This window comes from Pinus tabuliformis, chromosome 9 (assembly GCF_031772625.1).
Source record: "Pinus tabuliformis cultivar Carrire ecotype Pingquan chromosome 9, CPIR1, whole genome shotgun sequence".
NCBI lineage: Eukaryota > Viridiplantae > Streptophyta > Pinopsida > Pinales > Pinaceae > Pinus > Pinus tabuliformis.
In genome coordinates this window covers 959,470,004-959,497,969 of record NC_142307.1, presented here as the reverse complement: position 1 = coordinate 959,497,969, position 27,966 = coordinate 959,470,004, and the positions used below count along the sequence as shown (strand labels likewise).

The 27,966-nt window shown below is 38.2% G+C and overlaps 1 protein-coding gene across 1 annotated transcript in view; it reads right to left on the bottom strand.

The window, feature by feature from the left end:
- Window positions 1-27,400, bottom strand: part of CIP111 (Cam interacting protein 111) — a 166,671-nt gene extending 139,271 nt beyond the window's left edge. The window contains exons 1-3 of the mRNA XM_089445755.1: window positions 26,782-27,400; window positions 13,631-13,792; window positions 12,203-13,212 (exon numbers count right to left, since the gene is read on the bottom strand). Of these exons, the coding sequence (XP_089301881.1) occupies window positions 12,203-13,212; window positions 13,631-13,792; window positions 26,782-27,162 (1,553 nt within the window). The 5' untranslated portion in view covers window positions 27,163-27,400. The remainder of the gene's footprint in view (window positions 1-12,202; window positions 13,213-13,630; window positions 13,793-26,781) is intronic.
- Between the last annotated feature and the right edge of the window lie 566 nt (window positions 27,401-27,966).

Below are 27,966 nucleotides of genomic sequence, written 5' to 3'. Positions count from 1 at the left end.
CTCAAAATATCATCATAAATTCAAATACTCAAATGAAATACTACACTAACATGCTGAAATAAAGAACTACTCTAATAGCATCAAATGGAAATTTATTTTAATAGCAAAAAATGAAACTATTCTAACAACAAAAATGACAAAGAGTAGAGTTAGAAATACAATACAGAGATGCCCCACGGCATCAGATGTCCTCAATGAAGTTCATGTTGAGAACCTATGTACTTTCATACAGATCCATGGGTTGTTTTCTGATGTGCCCTGTCCAATTCTGAATATCTTAGGACTTCGATCGATCCCAACATTGTGTTGTATATGGCCATAAAGTTTACCAAATCCTTTCCGCCTTTTTCTTTTCTTCTAAGTAGACCGTGATGTTGATGTTGATGCGATCAAAGTAGACCTTTCTGCCCGATCTTGAAAATGCTCACATGGAAAATTTGAAGTATCCAAGACTTTTGTGACCTGCCCTTCTCCATTCTGCATTTGCTCTGACATGGGTGATGGATCAATCTCATAAGTGTTAACTTGATTCCCCTCAGTTTCCTTTCTATGTAGGTCGCCTTCAATTAGCCATTTTTCAATGGCATAAAAGACCTCCTCATAATAAGATGAGGCTTGCTTCAGTGGATTGGGAGGCTTATGATCTGTTTTTTTGTTCCTTTCCCATTCGTCATCTTACCTAAGCTGGAATTTATTTACCTGTAATCTTTCCATTTCCTCCAACCTATTTTGAAAAGTGATTTGACTAGCCTTCATAACACTTATTTCCTTGGCATGATTTGTTTCCATGGTGTTAATTAATTGTACTTGTTTTTCTTCCATGGCAAGCAACCTATTTTGAAGAGCGACCATTTGACTAGAATGATCAACCTCCATGGTACTCATTTCCTTCGCATGATTTGTTATTAATCCTATTTGATTGAGTTCCATGTTCCTAATTACTTGACTGGGATTGTAATCGAATGATTTTGAATAGTGGTCATCTGATTAGAATGATCGACTTTTATGGCCTTAATGAGTTGAGCTTGGGTGAGTTGCATATCCTTAATCATTTGAGTCAACTCCTTGATGAGATCCTTATCATTCTCATTTGTTTTGTTTTGATCTTTCTTTTATCTCCATATTTTTCTTCAAGGGCATCAACGATTGATTCCAAAGAATCAAAATTATTAGCAGGGAAGTCTATGAACCAATCCAAAGCATCCCATCTAATGAGAAGATGAAAATATTCATTTTAACATCCTCATGGTTAATATCATGGCACCATTTTCTCGCACAAAGGTGGAAATTCCTAAGGTGAGTCGCGGTACTAATGGCATTGTTAACTAGAAAACTAGGCAACTCCTCAATAGCCTCAATGGCTTCATCCAGAATAAGATTCAGATAGCCTAGAATGTTAGTAAAATCACAAGGGGCGAGCAAATCATTCATGATGTCATGCTCACTTGACCCTAGAAGAGCACACCCCCCAGACATTTCCTAAGACCACTTATTTACATCATTACATAGAAATTAATTAAAAAATCTCATTTTGCGGGAAATTTTTAATTATTAAAAAAATCTACTTAGACCTAATCAAATTCCGTGAAATTTTACAAGTGATCTAGTATGGTAATATACAATGATTCTAAACATTATGACTCACCCAAGGCCTTGCATTCAAGCCGCACTTGGGCTTTGGAGTTATTGCTTGGAGAAAAAAACTCGATTAATTATTAAATGCTAGAAAGTACCAATAATTAACCAAGTAAAAAAAACCTCTCAAAGTAAACTCACTTGATGACAACGTCCCAAGTTACCTAGGCCTATTACATGACTCAATTCATCACACTAGCATCACTTTACATCCCTGTAGGGCTTGCGAAATCTTAGTACAATACAGAAGAAGATGAGAAGAAAAAGATAAAGTTAAAAAACTCTGATGATATATGAACTTTGATAGCACATGAAGTCTCTGACATATCCTCAAGCATGGAGTCTTTAAAAAATTTCGCATGCAACTTTGGTGGTCAACGAGTCTCATCATAATCGACTCCCTCTTTCTGAGAGAATCCTTTGGCAACAAACCTAACCTTGTAATTTTTTATGGTCCTATCAGCGACGTGCTTTATCTTGTAAAGACATCTAGAATCAATCATTGATTTCCCAATAGGTCCTGGAACTATCTCCTAAACATCATTCTTGAGAATTGAGTTATAGTCCTCAATCATGGTAACATGCCATACCTACTCTGCAGTGGCCTCCTCTGTTGAAGAATCTAGGGCAAAGTAGTGTAGTGTGATTCTTAGTTTCTTGATAACAATTTGTGGAGTCTTTTTACTTTTCTTGTTAGCTTATTCTTCTTCTTCTTATTAGTGCATATGTGTGTACTTCATCAAATTGCTATCAAAACATAAAAACAAGAACACAAGATGTTGGCTCTCTGCCAAGGCCAAAACCTCTCCTCTTGAGAGGAAAACCCTTTAGTGAATTTCTCTTAGTGAAGCTTCTATTGATCAATGCTAAACCCTAAACCCCTGACTAAGAGATCCTCCAAGCACAAGTCAAGTCTTCACTCCTTTCTGCACCATATACCCTGGCACTTCTTCCGACACTTTGTTCTCCAACGCCTCGTCCTCCTTCTTCCGACACTTCATTCTCTTATGAATCTTGTCTAGAAATAGACCTTCTTGAGTGAGTCTTCTAGGTGAAGTGTTCCTCTTCTATCCCTTGCACAAGTAGACTTCAACGTTAACCAATAGAGATCCTTATTGAGATATGAGAGTATGACAGTGTTGTTGTTCTACTGCCCTAGTTTCTCGCACGTGTGGGAGGATTACTAAGTTCATATGCTCTTCTCTCCTTCGCTTGAGTGTCTTCCTTCCACTCTAGAGTAGGAGGCCTTTGTAGACTTAGTTACTAGTCCAAACAATGACGAATATACAACTGTGATTTTACTGTTGATATAGCCGCAGACTGTCCTTCATTCCCTCACACGTGTGACTGTGTATACCCTAGAAACAGTCCCTTAATCTTCATTGTTCTTCCTCTTCTCTTTGCTGCCCTAGTAGACCCTTTACCTTGGCTTCCTTCGACCTTCTTGTCCTCTTTGTTTCTTGCCGATTTCAGAGCTTGAGTAGTGTGTTCTAATTGGAGTGGACAGCCTCTGTAAATCGAGGACTGTCCATCCATTTAAGCCGACTTGTAGGCCGACTTCACTGGCTACTTTTAGGCCGACTTTGATGGCAGATTGTAGACTAATTTGTTGAGCAATTTGCGGATAGCTTCCATGGTGGTGTAGCATGCTTGAAGGAGCTTCTTGAAGGTGCCATTGCATAGGAGTAGACTTGACTTTGCTTATAGGCTCTATCTTTGACTTTAATACATATTTATCAGTGAAACAGGAATCGGTGATTTTGCCGATTAATCACAATTCCAACTCTGCTCGGCCATGAAACAATCCGAACTGAATCTTTGCGAGTCAAATCGCGTTGACCGAGTTTGACTCGTGGTCAACGCGAGTTTGACTTGTGAGTATGGCGATTATTCCGATTCTGCGTTTTTTTGGCGAGTCCCGCCAGTTTTGCGTTTAGGTTTATCGGGTTTTGGGTTTCGGATTGTGATGTGTTTATAACTTTATCAATTATGTGAGCTATTTCAATGTTTCATAGTCCCGAGTCTGCAGAGTCCTCAGTCGACACCGCTACAGAGTCCTCAGTCGACACCGCCGCAGAGCTGCATTCGATGCCGCAGAGCCAGATTGCTGAGATATTCATATACCTGCGTGAGCCTTCAGCCTTGAGGTAACCTGCGTGAACGGTGACGTATTCGGTATTCCTTTTAACTTTATATATAATGATGTCTGAGATATAGATGTGAATCGTGATACTGTGATGCGAAACAGCAGAGAAGAACAGAGATGCTAATGCGGCAATGCCATATATATAACTGTGATGTATCATGTCATACTCGAGTGCCTAGTCGTCTAGTCCATCGACTCCATCCATACATAATATTACATATAACTGCGATGGCATAGTAGCATACAACAATAATGCCTGCACTGTCACAGGTATAAATATATCACTGTCACGACTCACATGTATATAACAGCCTTAACGCAGTGACATTGTGATTTTAGCAGCACATACAATAGCTTAGAGTCAGCACCACGTACTCCAAAAAGCAACAATGAGAGCAACGAGAGAGCAGATTCCAGTTGAAGAGCCAGTGGAGGTCCCACCGAGATCTGAGTTTGGTGAGTATTAAGGCTAGTAGCATAGGCCAGAGTCTTAACCGCTTCCATCTTTTGAGTGATGAATGGTCTATATTCATATTGGTCAATGAACGACCACTGACATTGGTCTAGGTTGGGCGATGAATGGCGACCACAGAAATTTGTCATATTGTTAATAGTGATATTGTGATCCAGGACGAAGGCAGTTTCTTTTGTGTCAGTGGAACAACAGAAATCAAGGTTTCAAGTTTGAACGCAATTCTTGGAGCTGAGACAAAACAAAACAGAGATAGAACTGAAACAAACTTTCTGTGTACCAATTTTCAAAAGGAAATAATGGCTATTTGAAGCCTTATCTTACCTTGACTTGAGCAACAAGCACACTTACCTTAAAGCATCAGTGTATATTCCAGGCATCATTAGATCATCAAACATCTAGTAGAGCATCAGTTTTTAAGATAGTTCTCTGAATCAAATTCTACAATATTTATGATTAGTCTCAGCCTTAATCAGAGCTTTCCTTGGTAACTCTGATCATTGACTAAACTAAATGTTCTGTGGCCTTTGTTTAACCCTTCTCAAGAAACAAAGAAACTATCATTTGTTGTAGAAAGCTTCGATGGCACAACATGATATATCTTCAGAGGCATTCATAAAATAGTGACATATTCAATCTTCAAGTTGACTGTCATACATTGTGAGCCCTTTGATACAAGATAGAGCTGATGCTTGTGGATGGTGATTGACCTGACCTATAGATTCCATTGACAGTGACTTGACATATTAACATATAAAGTTATAAACTTAACATATAGACTTGACAGTGATTTATCATGGAACAGTCATAAAGGAATTCTGTGAGTAGCCTGTGTTTGATTCCAGGCTCATAACATGCTTTATTACTGTCAAAGAATAGATGGGTGATTACTAATGACTAAAATGAGAATTTTCTTGGCTGTAAGTGGAGTGAAATCTCCTTCAGTAATGAAGATTCCCCACGAGACTACTTGTATGACAGTGTGTCTGCTAAGGAACATAAGTCTGTCTCTAAAGAAAGCAGCCCAGATTCAGAAGTAGATTATTTTTGTTCCTCAGATTCCAGTATTTGAACAAGCAAGGTTGTGCATGAGGGAGCCATTTACATTTTCAGTTCTGCATCTATCAAAGAGCAAATTGAATCTTAACACATATATTTGATACATGGCAGAGATCTAAGTGATCTTGCAGCAATCTTCATATGCATAGATGACAGATGATGGCACTTTCTTGGTGTGCTTTTGTGCCAATTTTTAGAGCTATGTTGTGCTCCATTGAATAAAACCAGGGTTCTGCATGTTTTCTGGTTTTATTGAAAGGCAACATTTCTATATGTTTACTGACATCTGTCTTCATTTAATTTTTTAATTTCTAGCATATTTTAAATTTTTGGATCATTTTTAAATTTGATTTTTTGTTGTCTTTCACAGGACCCACAAATTAAACGACTCCAAATCTTAACAGAAGCCACAAATTAAACACAAGTTCAAAGCAACAACAATACTGAGAGAGAAGGACTTTGCTTGGGCTTATTGTGACAAGATTCCAGGAAACCCCAAGCTCCTTTGTAAATTTTGCAAAAAGGAATGTAGTGGAGGCATTTATAGATTCAAGTTCTACCTTGCACAAATACCTGGCCATGATATAAGTCTTTGCAGCAAGGTTGACGATAATGTCAAATACCAAGCAGCCTTGGCCCTTGATATGATAGATCAGCATAATGCCAAGAAAGCAAAGCAAAATACTGAAATAGGAACTCCTGGAGTTGATAGATTTTCTACCACTAGCCCCATGTCACCTCACTCTGTTGAATCCTCAATGCCGGTTCCCAACCTACCTTGGATGCCACTGGTTGGAAAAAAAATATCCATAGTCAGGCAAGGAAGGCCATTGATAACTTTTGGTACTATTCTGACATACCTTTCCACTGTGCTAGAAGTCCTTATTGGCAAGCTATGATTGATGCAATTGATATTGCAGGTCCAAGGTTCAAAGCCCCTACATTAGAGAGCCTTAGGACAGATATGTTGTTAGAGAGTGTTGAAGATGTCATGCTTGTGCTAGCTGAGTTTCGTTCATCATGGGTAGAAACAGGGTGCACCATCATGAGTGATGGATGGACAGATCAGAGGAATAGCACTTTAATAAATTTCCTTGTATCTTGTCCCGCAGACACAATGTTTCTCAAATCAGTGGATGCTTCAGACAAGGTTAAGACTACCCAACTTAACTGTGAAATGATGGAGGAAGTCGTTGAAGAAGTGGGAGAAGAACATGTTGTACAAATTGTCACCGACAATGCAGCTAATTATATGGCTGCTGGTAGACTTTTTGAGATTAGGCACCCCACTATTTTTTGGACCTCTTGTGCTGCCCATTGCATAGATTTAATGCTTGAGGACATTGGTAAGCTTCATTGGATACATGAGGTTGTGGAGAAGGCAAAATCCATAACCAAATACCTACACAACCACACTATTGTTCTAAACGCTATGAGAATATACACTAAAGGTAAAGAAATTGTTCGACCTGCAGTGACTAGATTTGCAACAAATTTCATATCTTTGCAATCTGTGGTTGAGCAAAAGATAAATCTGAAGAGGATGTTCTCGAGACCTGAGTGGATGGGATCTAAACATTCCAAGACCCTTGAAGGCATCGAAATTGCTGCACTTGTGTTTAATGATGGTTTTTGGAAAGATGCTGAAGAGATTATTGCTGTGACAGAGTCCCTTGTTAGAGTTCTCAGGTACTTCAAGTCTTTTAACTTTTTCATTTTTTAAATTTCATTTCAAGCTTATTTTTATTTACAATGTTTCATATTTCTTTAAATTTGAATGCTTGAACTTTCAGGATGGTTGACGGTGACAAACCCGCTATGGGTTACATTTATGAGGCGATGGATCTCGCAAAGGAGGCCATCAAAAGAAGATATGGGGATGATGAGACAAAGTATATGCCTCTTTGGGACATTATAGATGCACGTTGGGATAGGCAGTTGCATTCCCCCTTACATGCTGTTGGGTACTGCTTAAACCCACAATATTTTTATGATAAGAGCAAATTTAATGAGGATGGGGAGGTTGGCAGAGGACTTATGACATGCGTGGAAAGGTGCTTCCCTGATCCAGAACAGCAAAGTCGTGTCTTTTCCCAACTACAAGATTATAGGGCACCATCTAAATTGTTTGCCTATACCAGTGCTATAAGACAAAGGTCTAAGATGTTGCCAGGTACCCAGCTTGAAGGCTTCATCAATTCATTAAATTTGTTTAAACTTTATTTTGTATGTTAAATGTTTTATTAAATTTTCTTTTCTTTCCAAGTTTTTACTATTTACTAATTTAGTACTTCTACTCACAAACCCTTACCACTTGCTAGGTCTTTGGTGGCAAAATTTTGGTAGTGATACGCCAGATTTGAAGAGATTTGCCATTCGAATCTTAAACCAAGCATGCAGTGCTTTAGGTTGTGAACGCAACTGGAGCATGTTTCAGAAAATACACTCTAAGAAGCGCAACCGATTGACACAAAAACGCTTGAATAACCTTGTATTTGTCCATTACAATCTATGACTTCGCAACAAACAAATACAAGGTGAGATTCGAGAGCTTGAATTTGAAGGTTTCATAATCTAATTCGTACTTTAAAGTTCAAACTTCAAAGTGAAACTTTAATTCACATTTCAAAGTCTCATGATAATGACAGGTATGGATCATTCACCAATCGACCTTGAAGAGATAGATTTGCAAGCTACAAATGCGGCAAACTGGGTTCAATTAGATGAGCCTCCTTTTTTAAGCCTTCATGACTTGGAGAACTTTGAGAGTCAAGCAAGCGAAGGAGTGGAAGGAATCGCTTCTAGTTCTCACTCTTAAGAGTCTTAGAGACTCAAACTCTTAGTTGCTGATTTTTTTCTTATTAGTATGCAGTTTTTTGTAAACTTTTACAAGCATATGCTTCTAACTTTCTAAGGACTCAAGACTCAGTGCTTTGGATCATGTTTGGACTCATAACATATATGAGATACTTATTTATTCATGATATTTTGGACATCTATTGATAGTATGCATTGTTTGGACATGCCTTTACCCAATATTAATGAAAAATGGTTTTTTTAATTCAATATGTGTATATTTTTATTTAATGAATTCAACGATTTTTTGCCGATTTTTTCCCAATTTTTTCCCGATCCGATTAAAACTCTTCGCTCTTTTGCCTCGCCGATTTGTTGCCGATTCCGAGTCTGGTAACATTGATATTTATACATGGTGTAACATGCGCTTAAGGCCTTCAATATTTTCTCTTGACTATTTGACTCACCTATAGCACTTTGACATGTGCTAGACCTACTTCAATGAGCAAGAAACTAATTGACATATATTATAAAAATAATATTTATTTTCTTGAATAAGTACAAATATCAAAAGTACATTTATGAAGACCGAACCTAGTTACACTTCCTTCAACATCCTCAGAGCTAAAGGCTTTGTCTCAAGAATAGAAGTCAATAATGAACATTAGTAAATTTCTTCATTGGGTGAGTCACTCGAAATGTAGATTTAGTTGTTCCAACTTCCAACTTGATCTTATGCATCCTGCATTGTTTGGTTAAGCCATCACAGATTTCTAACTGAATTGGAGGCTAGTAAATCCTCTTTTCTTTTGTTGATTTCTTGCGAATGTGAATCTGAATTCTCATTTAATTTCATATATGAATCTGGAACAGCATGCGTTTTGTCTTCTTCAATCATTGTAGGATGCTCCTATGATCTTAAGGACAACCCATCCTCATCAATTTTAATTTTTCACACCCGTACTTACCATTTTCTTGTGTTGTGCTAAGTTGTAGATCCAGTAGCCTTTAGAACTCCCATTGTAACCAATAGAAATCCCCTTCATAGTAGAGGGCTTCAACTTGTTCAGTTCGTCATCAAGAACATGAATATTAACTAGACAACCAAATATACGGAAATGTGATACATGTTGCTTCCCAACATTAAAGGCCTCCTCAGTGTTTTATCCTTAAAAATCTTGTGCGAATATTTGTTCAAGATGTAGACAGTGACATCACAAGCTTCTGCCCAAAGACATACGAGGAAGTTCATGTCATGAATCATGGCCCTTGTCTCAATGATGAATCTGATATTACATTCTGCAAACCTATTATGTTCTACATCGTTACACTGTAAGCTCCCTCTTAGATCCTACAATAAGCGTCAGAATATTTGAAGGTGTTTTCTCCTCCATGATCAGATCGAAGAACCTTCATCCTTTTTTGTGTCTAATTTTCAACCAAGGTTCTAAATTCTTTAAATTTACTAAACACTTCATACTTAGTTTTCAAAAAGTAAATCTACAGTTCCCTAGAGGAATCATCAATGAAGGAAACATAATAAAGATTACCTTTTATTGTGAAATGTAACTAGGTTCAGTCTTCATAATGACATGTCATTATGATCTTTGTAAATGATGAAAAGAAGAGAATAAAATTATTTTTGTAATGCCTTGCTTCATGGGTTTCATGAGCAAGAGATTTTATTTGTTAGTGGCTCCCATTGAGAGCCTTAGGATTTGTCATTAAGGTCAAAGAGTCAATGTCATGTATGAAGAACCCTTCTCGGGGATGTGTCAAATGTATTTGAGTCAATAACATTGTCAAATAGCCCTCCAACGACAAGCACTAAGACTCCTCTCCAAGTCGGCCTTAAAACAGAGAAAGGAACTCATGTCAGCTCATCTATTTGGAGACACACCTATTCAGATGTATAGGTCGGCTTATTACATGGGACAAACCACTATAAATAGGCAGGCAGGGTCTCTGCATTAGCAACACACAGAAGTTTCGATTCCTCTGAAGTTTCGGTGATGAAGTACAGTCAAAAGTTCAGTGACACCTCTGAGATTTTCGGATGGATGTAACAGTGATAAGTTTGGACCTCAATCACAGTCAACAAGTAAATTCAGATCTCTGTTTTGGGAGGATAGATCCAACAAGAAAAATCAGATCTCTATTTTGGGTGGATAGATGCAACAAGAAAGTTCAGATGTCATTACAGTCAAGGGAATTCGGATCCCCCTGAATTTGGGTAACCAAAGCACAGTGACCAGAAGACTACAGCGATGCGAAGTACAGTTCGATGACAAGATTCTGGAGGAGCTGCAACATATTACAGTGAAACCTCAGTTTGAGGTCTCGGTGCTAAGAAAGGATATCAGTACTATCTCAAGGGAAAGAGATCGATGCCATGACAGCAAGGAGGTCTCGCAGAAAGGGAACCTCAATACAAAGACAGTGAGAAGAACTCAGACAAATATCTCAAAGCTAAGAAGGTCGAAGAGGAAGATGAGTAGAGAAGAAGAAAAGACAGTCAAGGGATCTAGTGCCTTGGTCTTGGAGTGGCTAATAGGTCAAGGATCTTGGTCTTAGTATTCATCAATTGGAACCTCTATAAGAAGAATTTGTGCGAGTTTTCCTCTCAAAGAGTGAGAGGTTTTCGCCCTAGCTCATAGCCTACATTCTGTGTCTCTTCCGTATTTATGTTTATGCATTGGTAGCTGTTTGATGAAAAAGAACACTAATAACTTAATCAAAGAGAATATCCTAATCTAATGAAGTAAAAGATACTCACAAGCAGTTACTAATCAAGAGAAATCACCTAAGTCTACTGCCCTAGATTTCTCAACACCTTTCACAAAAGGGGAAGAGATAGTCCCACCCACATTGGAGTGTATCAACTCCAGAATTTCTCTCAATCTCTACTCACAAGCTAAAAAGGAAGCGTTGGAGTGTTTACCAAGTGCACATCCTTTGCACACACCAATTTTCTCTATCTTGAAATCTAGTGTTCCTTGCACAATATCTTTCAAGACAAAAAGTCAAAAACAGCTTCCTATTGCAATTGACCAAAATGCTCTGAAGTTCACATTCCTTCAGTGCTTTAGATCACAAGTTAAGCAAAACAGTTCAGCCAAATCCACCCTTCACAAGCATAGAAACCAAATCAACCTCGCACAGGTCCTTGTGACATTCTCAGGCATGGATTGCTCTAGTCACTGGAACTTGTTGGGTGTCACAACTGCTAAAATCCTCTGCAAAGTCAATTACCTCTCACAGGTCATTGCCTTCTCAATTCACAGGAGGGAAGATTTTCAGTAAAACAATTCTAATACCATGTTAAAATTTCAAATCATGATATGCAAATCTGAACTCAAAAATCTAACATGAAGCTGAAACTTAAAATCTTATGAAACACCAATGAAAACTTTGTATATTCAAAAACTAATACCATATATGTTTCGAAATTTTTTGCTAGTCACAGACAGTTAATATGAAAACTACTAATTCTAATTCTAAAAATCAAAGCCAGCAAACCTGATATTGGTAACAGCAATCACGTTACTTCTTTTTAACCTCTAAAGAACAATTACAATGACACAAAACAAGAGAGAAAACCCTCTAACTTGCCACGTGCACAACTCAAGCAGCCAAGTAACTGAACAAAACAACCGGCGGATAACAAAAGATAGCAAAAGACACACTTAACTCTCTTGAACTGACACACTAGTGATACTAGGAAGGTCACCCCACATGAGAGAATGTCTTATTGAAGTTTCACTGGCATGTGTTGAGTGACCTAGAGTAGATCTGACTTCTCTCTGGATAAGGTGCACTAAAGGAGAACATTATCTCTAATTAAAGTACTCAACTCGTTATTAAATGCAACCGATCACTAATCAGTAGTCAATTAGTCAACTACAATCAAAAAATATAACCACTAAAGCAACAATAACTAACACTTACCCAAAAATTTGCAGATCTACAATGTATTCTATGTTTCCCGTCTGAAGCAAAAGGTGAAGTTTTGTGGTAAACCAACTGTATTAACAGCTACAAAAGGAGACAAAATCATTATTGCATAAAAGGATTCATTTGTTAAAGCTTAATACCTTGCCAAAGTATGTGGACGTAGTAATGAGAAATTGATAATTTCCTTTAGAGCAGCAACTTGTTCAGACAAACCGCCCAAAGAAGAAACTGCCAGTGCCTCAGAATTTGGAAAATGTTTTAGAGGTTTGTTCTCAGTACAATTTTTGTCTCTAGCCTCTGGTGACAAACTATCTTTGTGTTGTGAATTCAACACAAGATTCGCAGGTGGAAGGAAGTTAATATTTGTTCTGCATCCCAGGAGAAAGCTGGTCAACACAAGAGGTGGGCTTCTGGGATCTGCCTCATTTCTGTCCTCTTCAGGCGATAGGTTACTAAAGCTACAGAAATTTGCAGATTCTGAAGTCTGCTGCATCTTAGACATCTCCTCTGAAGAAATTTTGCAATCTTTCACCTGGAAAACACACATCTGACCACATACTGGAATTGTGACAAAATTACCCTTGAGTAAAATGCGAGAACTAAGCCAGCGGACACCATATCTTTGAAGGAGCTCTTTTAACTTCTCGTCTTCCAAAACCACCCTGACTGCATCCCAATTAGGATGACCCAATGATTGTGTTCTTTCTGTACTGTCTGTCTTGAGAACAGCAGTCTCACTTCTCTGAATTTGTTGCGCTGCATTGACTGCTACTGACTGCACTAGAGGTGATCTGCTCCTAATAATATCATCGGAAGGAAAAACACTGGATCTGTATCCAGAAGGTGTCTTTGGAGATGAAAACTGTCCATTTTCAAAACAATTGGTACCTGCGTGGTCCGAATGAGAACACTGGCTATATGATCCTGAAGGGTTCTTTGGGGCCAGCCAGTTCAGCTGAAGATCAGTACATTCACACACTGACATTTGACACATTTCACTATTCACCAAAGTTGGCAGTTTTGCAATTTTCTTTGCAAGTTGTGAGGTACTGGAAATGTGAAGAGGAAATACATAAATACTTCTGCCGAGAGAAGGATTGCCTATGGTACATGACAGGTGCCTGGATAACCTTACTTCATTTTTAAGTAGCTGCACATGTATAAACACAAATCCTTAGTACCTTAAGAAGAAAGCGAAATTTAGCTACATCGACTTATATAAACTGAAACAATTTAAGATTTAAAGTATCTATCACTTTGCAAGCAGGCACAATAAAAATCTTCCATTCATAGGGGTGGACATAAGTAGCACCATTGCTTTTGCTTTAACAATCATTTTTGACAAATATAACTATTGTGTTCAATAACTTAAGATTTGCATATTAAAGTCTATTACCAGTAATATTTTGTCCTGTCTCAATGAGACTTTATTAGATTTTGCATCCAGCCAAAATTGGGAAAGAAAAGCAATTTGACCTAAGCAGGGTAACCAAAAAATAAAGGAATATCTCTAATGGTTATAACAATCAACATTTATTGTTAAGGTGGGAGAAAGAAAGAGTCCAAACCTTGCGAGAGGGCCAAAGAATGGCAACTGCAAAATAAGTCCCAACTTCATTAATCATTGCATCCCCAGGTTCAATATTATAGTGCTTGCTGCAGAGGCTTGCTAACGACTCGAGCGGGAAAGTATCCGAGGAGAAATTACTCACAGATACAGCCACAGAGACCTGCACACAGGTATCAACTATCAATTACATGCATGTATATCATAGATCCTAAGTTGAGATTCCCGTTGGTAACATTACTATGAATTCAAAGTTGTTGATTCCAAATGTTGATGACAGTTGGGACCCCTTAATTACAGCGGATTGACCAAAATAAATGAAACAGCCCTCAAATTGCAATGATAATGAGTTCTCTCCATCTGCTGTGGCTTTGCAAGTGTCAACTGGTGGGTAGTTACTGCTTAGATCTTTGCATGTTTATGGTGAATTAATGCTTTGGCTCAACCTCTGCAGCTTCTATTTATGACATGTATGATTTTAATATGGATAATTTGTATCAAGTGAGGATCTAGAAAGCAGAGATGTTTTATTCTCCCCAAAGTCAGACTTTATGATATTTATTATATGTACTGGTTGAATGACCAAAGGCTGATTTTGAAAATCATATTTATTGAGAATCTAGGCAGCATAGAGTCATGGAGTTGACATGGCACAGGACTTGTTTTGGCCCTAGGATAAAACTTTACTTGTGACTAGCCAAAGACTCGAGGGTTGACCTGGCATAGACTCAACAAACAGAAACATTAGATAAAAATACACAATTTCCAGAAAAATATAAATATTTGGTTGGGGACTAAGTCACATGACACGAGGACACGAGACATGGAGGACACGTAAATACGAGTATTCAATACGAAACGCAGCGACCCAGAAATAGGACACGGGGGACACGTTTTATATATATTTAATAATATATATATATATATATATATATACCAAAATATAGTTTTTTATCCATATTAAATTGCAGGTTGCAGCTTATCTAATCAAATTAAAATATAATTAAAGGGTCCAAGTTTGAGTTTTCTCTTTGGTGTGAGGGACATATTACAGATTTGGAGGCTGCCTTGAAAACAAACAGGCCGTGATACCTCTGCCTGGGTGTGAGAGCTGATATCATCTGCTCTGGGCCAGGTTCTGGTTATTGAGAGGTTGAATCTAGACATATATAGAGTTGTGTTGCAGGGTGTGGGGAGGCTGGTCTGCGACAATACAATTAAATTTGTCCTATAATAGCTTTCTACTCCATGAAAGATAAAAAAAATCCCGATTATAGGTACAATATTTGCAATGGCAATTCAGGTGAGCAAAGACATTCCATATTCAATGGTATATTAAAGTACTTTAAATACTTAATTGAAAGGTCCATTTGTTTAGACGAATTTCAGTTTCTCTAATAGACCGTTCTAACTTCTAAGTTCCACCCATGCAAGTTACTACTATGTTTTTTTAGATAAGCATGTAAATGTAGTAAATGTTTAAGTTGATGTAGTTTAAACAGATTCAAGGCAAACATTATGTTGTCCATCAGGTTCAGGGAGCTATTTGAAAAGGAAATCACAAGTGGATCTAGAATGTGATGTTTAAATCCCTAATTTTGACACTGAAAGTCAAATACACAGATTGTCAAATGTAATGTGCTATTGGTGGTTCCACCAACTAATGTAAGAAGCCACTAGTAATCTTACCAGCTTTTCTGTATCGAACAAGCAGTGAATCTGATAGGGTCAAACTCTGTGCACATAAACACGTTATGATTAAATCTCTACAAAATTTTTAATGTTCTAAAACTTCAGAACAAATTTGTTACATGGAAGTTAGTGATGTTAAGAGTGATAGCATTGTTTGGGACAGACCTTTGATGCAGATATGTCATCCTAATGCTATATTTAAGAACTGCTGTTACTCAATATTGTTATCCTAGCAGTTAAAGGTATGCCTTCTTTTGGTTGGTAAATGTGATGCCTTCTAATGTTGGTTTCCATGGGAAAATTTATATAAAAAATTATGCCTCTTTGTAAAAGCCATTTGTTTCTTTCACCTTTCGACAAAATCTAAGGTGAAAAAATCATGTAATTGCTCAGGATGTAGTCACTATTGTGCATATTATTCATGGCTTGTGAGTTTACGAGCAGCATCAAGATCCTCTCAGATCTTTTAAAGCATCATTGTTAAGACATAACTCTCATATTATAGGAATCTATGTCTCCCTAATGATGTTTGTATTCTAACGTAGTTGTCAGTCAAAACCAAATACATGGAGAAACCTTGCTTGAACCAGGAAATGCTGATGGACCCATATGGTGGTTTTATCATGGGAAAATATCAGAACATTAGTATTTCTAGGTGCCTAAAGGACCCAGTAAAGCTAGCAGAATTCACTGGCAGTTGTATGCATGGCAATTTTTGTGGTTCTTTTAGGCACCCATCATCATTACAAATTCATCACCTTTGTAATTCAAACATTCAGGCCTAAGATGCTTGATCCAGGATGGGGATGAATGCATTTGATCAAGAAGGAAATATGCTTCGGTATGGTGCTTATTAGGTTGAGTTTACTTTTGTAGTGGGGCCACATCCATTGCTGTGCAGATGGCTGAGCATATCCTTAAAAGGGACTGAGTTTAGTGTTTCTTGTGCGCTGTGTGGAACGAATCTCAGTGCTGGAGGTTGCTAACAATTCTGGGCAGCCCGTAACCCTTATCTAGCTGGATGAGTTAGCTGCTACTACTATTCCTGTGCATGTAGAGCCACAGATACACGATTTTCAGTAAAGGAACGAGTGCCCTTAAATAACCCGCAAAAATCCATCGCGCGGCCTTTAAATTACACTTTTTGCAGCATACGTATTCAACCAGACGAAATACGTTAGGGCTACGTTTTCAACAAACGAAATACGCGTTTTCGAAATTCAGGGACACGAAGAAAACCATAGAATACGTATTCAATTTCCAGGACACGTTAAAAAACGTATTCGACACGTATTAGGGCCGTTTTCGTGTCCAATACGTAAAATACGGGACACGGGACCCTTTTGGACGTGTCCTGTGACTTAGGTTGGGGATGATATTTGCATGATTGTTATTAAAATTCATCATTCCAACCTGTGAACACCAGATTTGCCTACACAAATCTGAGTATTACGTTTCAGTATATGTTCATGAATATTATATGGAATAAACAGTCCCTGTTTATTACTGAGATTGACAGAATATTCTTGGATATTAAAATATGGAATAATGATTGATTGATATGAATTGATGATGTTAAAATAAGCCTCATGACAGCATATTTATATGGATTGACAGATCACAAAGTGAAAAAATGTGTGACCCTTGAGTTTTCATTAACCTAATTTATTATTATTGTTGTTGTTGTTGTTGTTGTTGTTGTTGTTGTAGTATTCCCACCCCCTTAAAGAATGCTTTGTCCTAAAAGCATAGTAAATAGGATTCTCTTTAGCTGAACAAGCTTTCCTGGCGGCATCATCTTTTGTTTGTCTGGTCACAGGAGCTTGATTTGGTTCCCAATTTAAGTGTTGTTGAGGTTCCTTTGTAGATACTAGAGTTTGCCTCATATTTTGGCCTTTTGACCTGCTTGTTTAACGTGAAACATTGATGCTCCTTGGTAATATACTTCACTTGCTTCCACTATTGTATGTTCATATGTGTTTCTTGCCCTTTTTCAGTAATTGAAAATCACTTTCTTATCAACACTTGCTTAGATGAGGTGGAAAATATTTTGTAGTTTGTTCTTGTGTTTGTGATCATTTTTTGGGGACTATTTTTCTACATTCCTATGCTGCAGGAAATGTCACCCTGGAAAGTGTACTAGTACCCGAAATTCGGCGAAATACTGAAACACAGCCAAATTGGCCTTGAAACGCCACTGACCGTACCAAACGGCATTATATGATTCCGAAACACCATATGGTATGGCCAGCAGCATTTCATGGCCATTTCAGTCAAAATCCATCACACCTCGACGAGTTTTTCCTTTCTTTTGGGTCTCAAGTGGCCAAGAAGGGAGTGGGTACCGACTCTCTTCTATGGCCCTAAAACGCTTACATATTTTTTTTAAATTAATTCGCTCCTAAACTAATTTCATTAAAAAATTAGAAATAGAATTCTGTTGAAAACAAAAAATTAAAATAATAGACTCAAAGAGAATTCTTTGAGCTCTGATTTCTCCCTTGTTGTACTTGGCTACTTCTTGAGCATTATTTTTTTCTGGTACTGGAACACTGCCTTCAATGAATTGCATGACTTCATTTTCTTTGAGAACTAGATCAATTCTCTTCATCCAAGCCTTGCAGTTAGAAGCTCCATCAAGTTTGTTACTTTCCTTACAAATAGATGTCATTTGGCTAGGAGGTATAATAGAGTGCTTACTTGTCAAAGAAGGAGAAGTTGTTATAAGCGTATCTTCAAGAATGCTGTGAGTGAGCGAGAGCTTGATGATATTTCCAACAACCTTCAATAATGTCGTTGAGAGAGAGATGGTTGTTATGAGAACGTCTAATAGTCTTCAAATATGCCAACAATTTGTGATCTTTCACACTGCCTTCCTTTCACCTTAGCTCTGATGCCATGTTGAGAAACCAAGTGTAATGAAATGATGCTAGATTTCTCTTAACTTGATAATTACTTGTGAATATTTGTTGGTTTGTTATTACTTATATTATCTTCTTCATCAAGTAATGATACAAATCATAGTTTTAAAAACCGGCCTAGCTAACCGGTTACCAGTCTCACCGGCCGGTTAGCAGGCCCACCGGTTGGAACCAGAGAAAAAACCCGGTTTAAGAGGCTGGATGGGGGAAAAATGGCCCTAACCGGCCGGTTCTGTCAAACCGGCCGATTATCGGCCATGCCCACTAAGGCCCCACTCAGCGCATTTCTCAATGAGGTTTAGGGGTTTTGGAGGGAAACTAAGGGTGCTTTCCCTCCAAAAACACCCTCCCCAAGCCTTTAAGAGGCCCCTCTCCCTCTCATTTGTCTCACACATCTAATTTGGAGTGTTTATGAGTGTTTGTGAGTTTGTTTGTGAGCTTGGAGAGTGTTGAGTTTTTGCTGGAGTAGTCATCTTGGAGTTGGAGTTGGAGTTGGAGCTATTTTGGAGATAGTTTGTAGCTGTCAGTGCAGTTGGCATCTTCAAGAGGAGGCTAAGGAAGCTAGTTTGCATTTCCAGGTAAGGGTTTTCACTTGAAAATTCCTCATTTGACTGTTGTCCATGAATTAAATTTTTTTATGTGTTATAAATTTATAAACTTCTCACTTCTATCATCTATGCTATCAAATCTCTAGCTCTATGCTATCAAATTTTGTAGCTTGCATGTGCATTTGCTTTCCTAAATTTAGCTTTGGTTTTCCATGTTGCTTAGCTGCAATTTTTTTTTTTAAATGGCAGATTTCTTTGCAAATTGTAATTATTTCAAGCAAACATGGCTCCAAAAGGAAAGGACAGTGCATGGGCTCATTATGATGTAATTGATGGAAAAATGATATGCAAATTATGCCATAAATCTATTGGAGGTGGGGGCATTCTTAGATTGAAACAACACTTGGTTGGGGTAAGAGGCCAAGTAAAGCCATGTGATGCACCAAATGCAGTGTCAGGTCCTATTAGGGCAGAATACATTTCCAAGCTTGAAAAGTTTATGAGGATAAGGCTAGGGAGAAGGCCATCCAAGATGACATTGCAAGGAAGAGGGAATTATTAGAAGCCATGAAAGAGAGTGGGTATGATGATTATGAGATTCAAGACTCAACTTCTATCCCTTCCACCAATGACCCCTTTCACTATCTTCATCCTTCTTGTGGCCAACAAAGAGAACAAACATCCAAAGTTTTTTCTCATCTTCTGCCAACATTGCCTCTTCTAATCCCACTTCCTCCTAGCCAAGTCGTCAACCCACTTTGGATCAACATTGGAAAAAACAATTCAAAGAAACTTCTCATCAATACATTGCTAGATGGTGGTATGATTCAGATATCCCATTTAATGATGCTCGCTCACCTTATTACCAAGCTATGCGGGACTCTGTTATAGCTGCAGGAAAAGGCTTCAAAGGCCCTAGTATGCATGACTTGAGGGGAGCCCTTTTGCAAAAAGAAATATCTTCCATTGATGAGTATTTGGTTGAGTTTAAAGATTCATGGCTCAAAACAGGTTGTTCCATCATGTCAGATGGATGCACTGATGGAAAGAACCGCACTATCATTAATTTCCTTGTTTCTTGCCCTCGAGAAACCATGTTTTTGAGATCAGTTGATGCATCTGATAAGGTGAAGGATGCAGCCCTTCTACTTGAGCTCTGGATGACATTATTCAGGAAGTTGGGGAGCAGCATGTTGTGCAGGTCATCACCGATAATGCCTCAAACTATGTTCTTGCTGGAAAGATACTTGAGTCCAAATATAAGACCATACTTTGGACTCCATGCGCTGCACATTGCATAGACCTCATGCTTGAAAGATACTTGAGTCCAAATATAAGACCATACTTTGGACTCCATGCGCTGCACATTGCATAGACCTCATGCTTGAGGATATAGGCAAAGTGGAGTGGGTAAAAAACATTGTAGAGCATGCCAAGTGCATTACAAAATACATTTACAACCACTCATGGGTATTGAGCCTAATGAGGAAAAACACTGGGGGCAAAGAGCTTGTTAGGCCTGCAATTACGAGATTTGCAACTCACTTCCTCATGTTGCAATGTCTCAATGGTCACCATAAAAACTTGCAGAAAATGTTTTCTTCTGAAGAATGGTCTAAATCTCGGTGAGCTAGTAAACAAGACGGAAAAGACACCAAAAAGAAAGTGTTAGACAATTATTTTTGGAAAAGGTTTGTAGAGCTTGTAAAAATTACCGAGCCCCTTGTTAAGGTGCTAAGGATGGTGGATGGGGGAAAATTGGCCATGGGCTACATTTATGAGGCTATGGATCAAGCAAAGGAGCAGATACGGACAGCTTACAAGGACAGGTTAGCTAAATATGGCCGTATATGGGAGATCATTGATAACAGATGGAACAATCAACTCCATCGTCCTATACATGTAGCTGGGTATTTTTTGAACCCAAAGTATCATTATAAAAATTGGCTAGGAGATCTGCATGATGGGGAGGTCAAAGCTAGATTGATTAATTGCTTGGAGCGCATGGTCCCTACCCATGCAAACCAGTTGGAAATACATAGACAACTTATTGTTTTCACTACGGCAGGTGGTACCTTTGGCAAAAACTTGGCAAAGATGACAAGAGATGTGGACCAACCAGGTAAGCAATTCCAATTTCCAATTTGTTTTTCTTTTCAAGTTAAAATTGTTTACGTTCTTTACAATTCAAATTATAAACTAAGTTACTAATTAATGTCTTTTTCTTTGCAGCACATTGGCGGGAGTCATTTGGTGGCCAGTGCCCTCAATTGCAAAGGTTTGCAATTAGAGTCCTCAGTCAAATTTGCAGTGCTTCAGGTTGTGAGCGCAATTGGTCTGTTTTTGAGCGCATACACACGAAGAAGAGAAACCGTTTGGAACAAAAACGGTTAAATGATCTTGTTTTCGTGCAATACAACCTTTGACTGAGGAGGAACCAAATGAGGAGCAAAACACCTGATCTATATCCCATTGTGTTAGACGATATTGAACCAACATCAGAATGGGTGGTGGAGACTGAAGATCCTGTGTTTGAGGCTGATTTTGATATCGACATGGCTTTAGTGGGGGATGAAGCAGATTATGTGGCAGCATCAAAACCAGGATCAGTAGCGGCATCAAGGAAAGGCAAAGAACCAATGGAAGGCACTAGTAGTGCAGGTCGACAAACTCGTGCTTCCATTAGGTCTACTTCTATTGTTATTAGTGGCATTGATACTGAGGTTGCAGATCAGGCTGAGGCATCCTTAGACTTTGAACCAGATGGTGTCTATGTAGCTCCTGATAATGATCTTGTGGCCAGCAGTGGTGATGAACTTGATGATTGATCATGTGTACATTGTAGACTTGTAGTAGGCCAATGGCCTCATAGCTTGCAGCATTGTTTTTGGACTTTATAGGCCATTTAGAGCCTCATTGCTTACGTATTTTGCTATTTTGTCGATGATATGTATTGCACTCGATGCCATTTTGATATATTCACCTTTACATAGTATATAAATGAGCAAAATTTGCATATTTTGTCTCTATTGGCTTGGAATCATGGTTTTAAATCTTAAAAATGGTTTTGTTTCATTAAAAATTAATTATTTAATGTATTTTTTCTAAAACCGGTTCGTTTAGACCAAACTAGTGCCGATTAGACCGGTTCCAGTTGGTAAACCGGTTCATTAGGTGGACCGATTCGATCACCAGTTCCGGTTTTAAAAACATTGATACAAATGCAAAATATAAAGATCACAAAAGAACAAGAGACACCAAGATTTAGGCTCCAAGCCAGGGCAAACCCCCACAAGGGGGGAAACCCAAACAATCCTTCTTTTATAGAATCGGATCAAAATGAGATATCCAAGACCCAAGACCAAGACCGCCACAAAGATCCCAAGTCAGCCCTCCTCCAAGTCACCTACAACAAGTCAAAGTCAACGTTGGTCAAATTCTCTGAAATCTAGTCGAAAATCACAGGAATTTCAAATTTGCAGTGGAGGCCGAATTTTGGCCCTGTAGTAGCCTTAGAAAATAGCAAAAATCTCGCATGTGTGAATAGAATTAGGGCAGAAAACTTAAATTTTCTCTCTCCTTTGACTTTGGTTGTCCTATCTTCTTGTCTTTGGCACAGAAATCGATGTGTTGTGATAATGAGTGAATGTGTCACCAAGAGGTCGAGTTGATTCATATATATACATGTCCAAGAGGATCGAATAGTTGCCTCTTAGGCCGACTTGTACAAGGAGGGTTGACTTGGTCTTGTGTTGACTCTTTGACTCAAAATAAAATTGTTTTTCTTTTTCTTTCAAAAGCCCAAATGGGACTTGATGCAAATACATTTCTTTTGTCTCATAATAAATTTTCATTTTGACTCTTTTGACTCTATAAGCATGAAAAACATGCTTTTCACCAAAATAAAATAATAATAATGAATATAATAAATGATAAAAATTACATTTTATTACATTATGAAGGTCGACACTAGTTACATATTTCAACAGAATTCAAGGTTCTATTTTGACTTTAAAACAAGTGCATGGCTTAAGAAGGGGCTTCATGAAAGTTTCCTTGATTAGATATGCTATTATTATCTATGTATAGAGCACATGACTTAAGGAGGCCAATTTTGGAACTAGAGGAGCTCTTTCTTGGCGGAATTTCCTCCTTTGTGTATGTTATTCTTTTCTAAAGCTAGAGCACATGGGTTGTAAGAGGCTAATCATATATTAATCTCTTTTATTGCTAGTTACATTATCTTTGTACACCTCTGAACCTATTCTATAAACCAGTGTTGATAATATCGCCGATATCTCGGCGATATTCGTAAATATCGCGCGATTTTCTGCGAAACGAGATATCGGCCGGAAAATATCGCGCTATTTTCCCATTTTGAAAATCGCGCGAGAAATCCGATTTTTCGGCGATATTTTCCAAAAATCGCGCGACGATGGTAAATATCGCGGCTGCGGTTAAAAAAATTCCGCGCGGGCTGTATAAATGAATTTTTGCGCTTTCTGTTTAGTCATTTTGGTTTTTAATGATCTTCTGAGCGCTGGAAGGTTGCTGCGAAGGAGGCCCGAGGGTTTGAGGAGCGCTGTCGTTTTCCATTGGGGCGCTGTCGTTTTCCATTGGGGTTTGAGGGGTGCTGTCGTTTTCGTTTGAGGGGCGCTGGAAGGTTGCTGCTGATACAGGTAGCTTCAATATATGGCATATGCCTTACAATATATGCCTTCAATATATGCTCTTATACCTTCAATATATGCCTTACATTATACGTTACGTCTGGACTCTTAACTCTGCACGCTATGTGATCTGTTTATCACTAATATTTTAATGTTTCTTCTCTTCAACGAAAACGACAGTCCCTTTGACCTGTTTGTTGGCATTAATACATTTATCCTATCCTATCTTATCTACCTGGGTGTGATATCTTACTGAAGAGCTCGTTTTTGGCTTTTGTAATGCTGCTAAGAAGGCTGCATTTTATTCCTAAAATAATATAATATCTAATATATCGTAGAATAAAGCATAATCATATAAGTTGAGACTTGATGACTTGAGACTCAGCAGCCTGGGATATAGTGACTAATTGACTGTGGCCTGAGGAGATTGCGGTTGATGCTAAGGAACAGAACCATTGCATCATCAGTTTGGTGACTGATGCTCAGTCATGTGAAGTCCAGCAACTTGGAGACCTGGTTGACTGTAACTGGCATATCTGCATGTAACCACCATGGTGTAACTGTATTCTGAGCATATAAAATATATCATAAGTTATAACAGAGTCTTAAGTATCGGTGGTGAAGCTTTGAAATATGAATAGCTCTTATACCTAGCCCTCTAAGCCTTCGGGACATGTAGCACTAACTTTATTCCACATTATGAGTAACTATATGCACATATGCAATCTCTTAGAAATTGTTCTTAAATTGTCTGAAATATTCAGCCTACCTGAGGATTTGGTATCGCCTTTGAAGTTTGATGTATCATTTCTATTTGACATCATATATATCAATGCCTTCTTCATATTTATGTGCCAATGTGTTTAGTTCATGTTGTTACTGCTTTATATGTTTAGAAATCTGAAAAAAATGAATATATTATGCATTTTTTATGCTTGCCGATATTTGCCGATATTTTGCCGATATTTTCGCCGATATTGCCGATAAGATATTTTCCGGACCCTCGCCGATATTTTCCCGATACCGATATTATCAACACTGCTATAAACATTAAAGGGGTAGTGAGACGAGGGGTTCCTTTACATTATTGAGTATTGATTTTTCTTGAGTTCTTTTATCTTCACACCCCACTTTCCAATTGGAATGAGTGTGAGACATCATAGTTTTTGGTGAGAGGTGGAGGTTGCTACCATCTTGTTCATGTGAATTCATCCTTGGAACATTGGTGAGAGAACGTGCTTCGAAAGTGGTTTGACATCTCCTAGAGTCCTTTTAGTTGAAGCTAATATCCCCAAGCTTTAAACTTCCAACTTTCAAATAATAGTAACATCTATTTGGCAGCCATGTCTCACTTGTTAAATGTGTCTCTTGCTTTACTTGACACTTTTGAATCGATTAACACAATGATTTCTTCCCTCTTGGTCGATTTTCTCACTCCATAACCCATAGAATTCAAGGCAGTACGATCGCAATTCATAATGACATAGACTAAACTTGTCATTTATTTATTTACACATGCAAATTTAAGGGATCTAACTACAGGTTACATGGTTCCCAAAGCAAAATTTCATCCTTAGGTGTAGATATGCATTATTGCTTGTTGTTCAATGTGTTCTATTGTGGATTACAAGTCTGGCATTTTATAAAAACACCAAGTATTTTTCACAATTTGGAAGCATTCTCTGACCTTTAGGGCTCATACTTCATTTCTAGGTTGCCTACAGATTCACCCTTGTTAATTCTCCTACAAACCTAGCCCCTGGCAATCCATTGACCTAGCAAATTACAAATCTATTGAATGAATGCACAGCTAGGTTCTTAACATTAATTAGTGGAAGCAAAAACATAACCAATCTCACAAAAAAAACACACCAAATTATGACCAATCAAATCAATTCTTCATTACAAAATTTCAAAACCTACTTGGGTTCTCGCCCTGGGATAATGGCCCAACTAAGGAAATTACATGTACAACAATGGATCTAATCCAGCGAATCAAGCCTTCCTTATCTGATCAAGATATCGTTGTTGCCACCTTCCTCGAACTTGACACACTAGAGTATCACACTTCTCACTAAGATGCCTCTCTCAATCTCATGTTGTCGTATAGTGTGCCTTCTAATGTTTCTTTAGCTCAATTAGCCAACATAATAATTATGTGTTTTTCCTATGTTAAAACTTAGGCCAAATTACAAATGCAACTTGCTCACACTAGAGCAAGTGTCTAAAGAGATCTTGGGCAACTTCTGCATAACTAAACACTTATCCCTGTGTAGAGGTCCCTGTCAAAGCTACAAACATCAACAACCCTAAGGTTAGCAACCACTAACTCTAAGCACATAGACATTATACGAGGTGATAGTGTATGTTCTTTAGTTACCTTGATACCCTTATGGTTTCATGCACTAACATAACCAATGAATTTGAAGTCGATAAACTCACTAGTTGGGATTAAAGCCTTCAAAGTCATTGGTTGGAATTGACCATGGAATGAATCCACATTGACACATCAAAACTGGCCAAGTGTGATTGAGCTTGTTGCACCTCGACAAGTCTAGGCAAACTCAACTGACTTTGTAATGCCCTACATTTTGGATATTCTATATTTGAGTCGAAACCCGTTTTTTAACCAAGTTTCACCAAAACACTTGTGAAATTTTAGTCACTTTTGGATTATGGACTAATATATGTGTTTTGTTGCATGTTGTGCATACATTATGAGTCACTCATAATGCATTTAATATGATACAAATTGATGGTTTGACATGCAAGTCAAGGTGTTGAGTCTAGCCATATGCAAGAAAAGTGGGGGTAATATGATTTTGTAATTAATTTGATATAATGTTTTGCATTAATGGCTTGGTAAGAACAACTTGATGCAATTTTCGTTGCACAATTATTAATGATTGTTCTTGGCAAGACCAATAGAGGCCTTAGGTGTATCATGGTCCTTGAGCATTATTAAAACAGGCATTGCCGATGCAAGACAATGGTAGATTAAAAAGGGTAGGGAAATAGGTAGTTTCAAGATGGCTACATGACCACTAATCACACTCCCTGTTTTGACATCGCTGTGGAAACATATTTATATTGTGTTATTTAACTGAAGATTCATAAATGGACTTAGGTCAAAATAAAGTGTAAGACAAGTCCTATTCCAACAAAATCTAGCACCCTAGCTCCTGGGTGGCAACTCAATTGACTATTGCCATGATAATGAAGGGTGGCAACTCAATTGACTATTGCCATGATAATGAAGTGATATGTACCAAGAGATTTGAGGGTACCTAGAGGTTACCTACATAGAAAGCAAGAACTTACCGCCACTGATATGCCGGGAGAAAAAGAATGAGCAAACATGGCTGACTCTGACATCCATAGAGTTGCCCCTGTCCCTGCACCTGTTGGCTTCTCCTTAGCTTCCACGGCCACTAGAGAGCCCTCGAACGCGTCCCTTGATATGAAGGCCGGGTATTTAATGCTCGCTTTATGTAGGGCATCCTTCCTAATGGTTTCTTCTTCTTTATTATCGCCTCCGGGATACCTTTCGTTGCTACCGCTCCCTGCCAGAGGGGTCCGTACTCCTTTGCCAGCTGATCCTCCCGGCATTTTTTCACAGGCATTGCCTGCTGCTCCTCTGGGCGTTTTGTCAGAGGCAGTGCCAGCTGCTGAGGATGAGGATTTTCTTGACTTCTGAGGCATTTTTCTTCCAACCTTCAATTCACACCACCTCTGGACGGATGAATTGCACTAGCTTGCTCTGTCGATCGAATGAATGCTTTGTCGATTGAATGAATGCACCGGGCCTTCGTGCAGATAGAAATGAATACGGAACAGAGAAAATTTCGTGCAGATAGAAATGAATACGGAACAGATAGAAAATTCGATGGTTCCTTTTAAGGGTTCGTATTGCAACGAGATACTGTGTAGTGACCCTCGGTTCCAGGGATTCTTGGTTTGTTTTTTATTCAAATTGATGATGAGTTTTTCTTTATTCAAATTGATTAGTTAGCCAACTTTCTCCTTGTCTTCTCTTAAAAGATATACCAAGAGATGAATGTTAATAAAATTGAGATATAAAATCTAACATATATTGAACAACAAATCACATACGCCAAAAGTTAGTGAAGTTAGTGGCGGGATTAATTATAGAAGTTACATGCTCCATTATAAAGCAAAATAGCTTTTTGGCTAGCTTTACTAGCTTTATCCAACAAACAAACGTCTTACATGGGATAATCGCAATAAAAGGGGATGGTAGGGACCTAGTCTTTGCTTTTTATGAAATTCATCAAGAGAGAATGTTTTTTTGTGTAACATACTCTGATTCATTGTCGGCTTATTCAAGTCTCTAGTTGAGGCTCAATTTTATGCCAGTTACTTTTGGTAACCTGTGTCTGAAAATTCCCTTCTTACTCTCAGAATTATGGCATGTTGTCATACATAACTAAATGCATGTTAGCCTCAAGGGTTAGCTCAATTGGTCAAGTCCCCATTGTCAAAGTA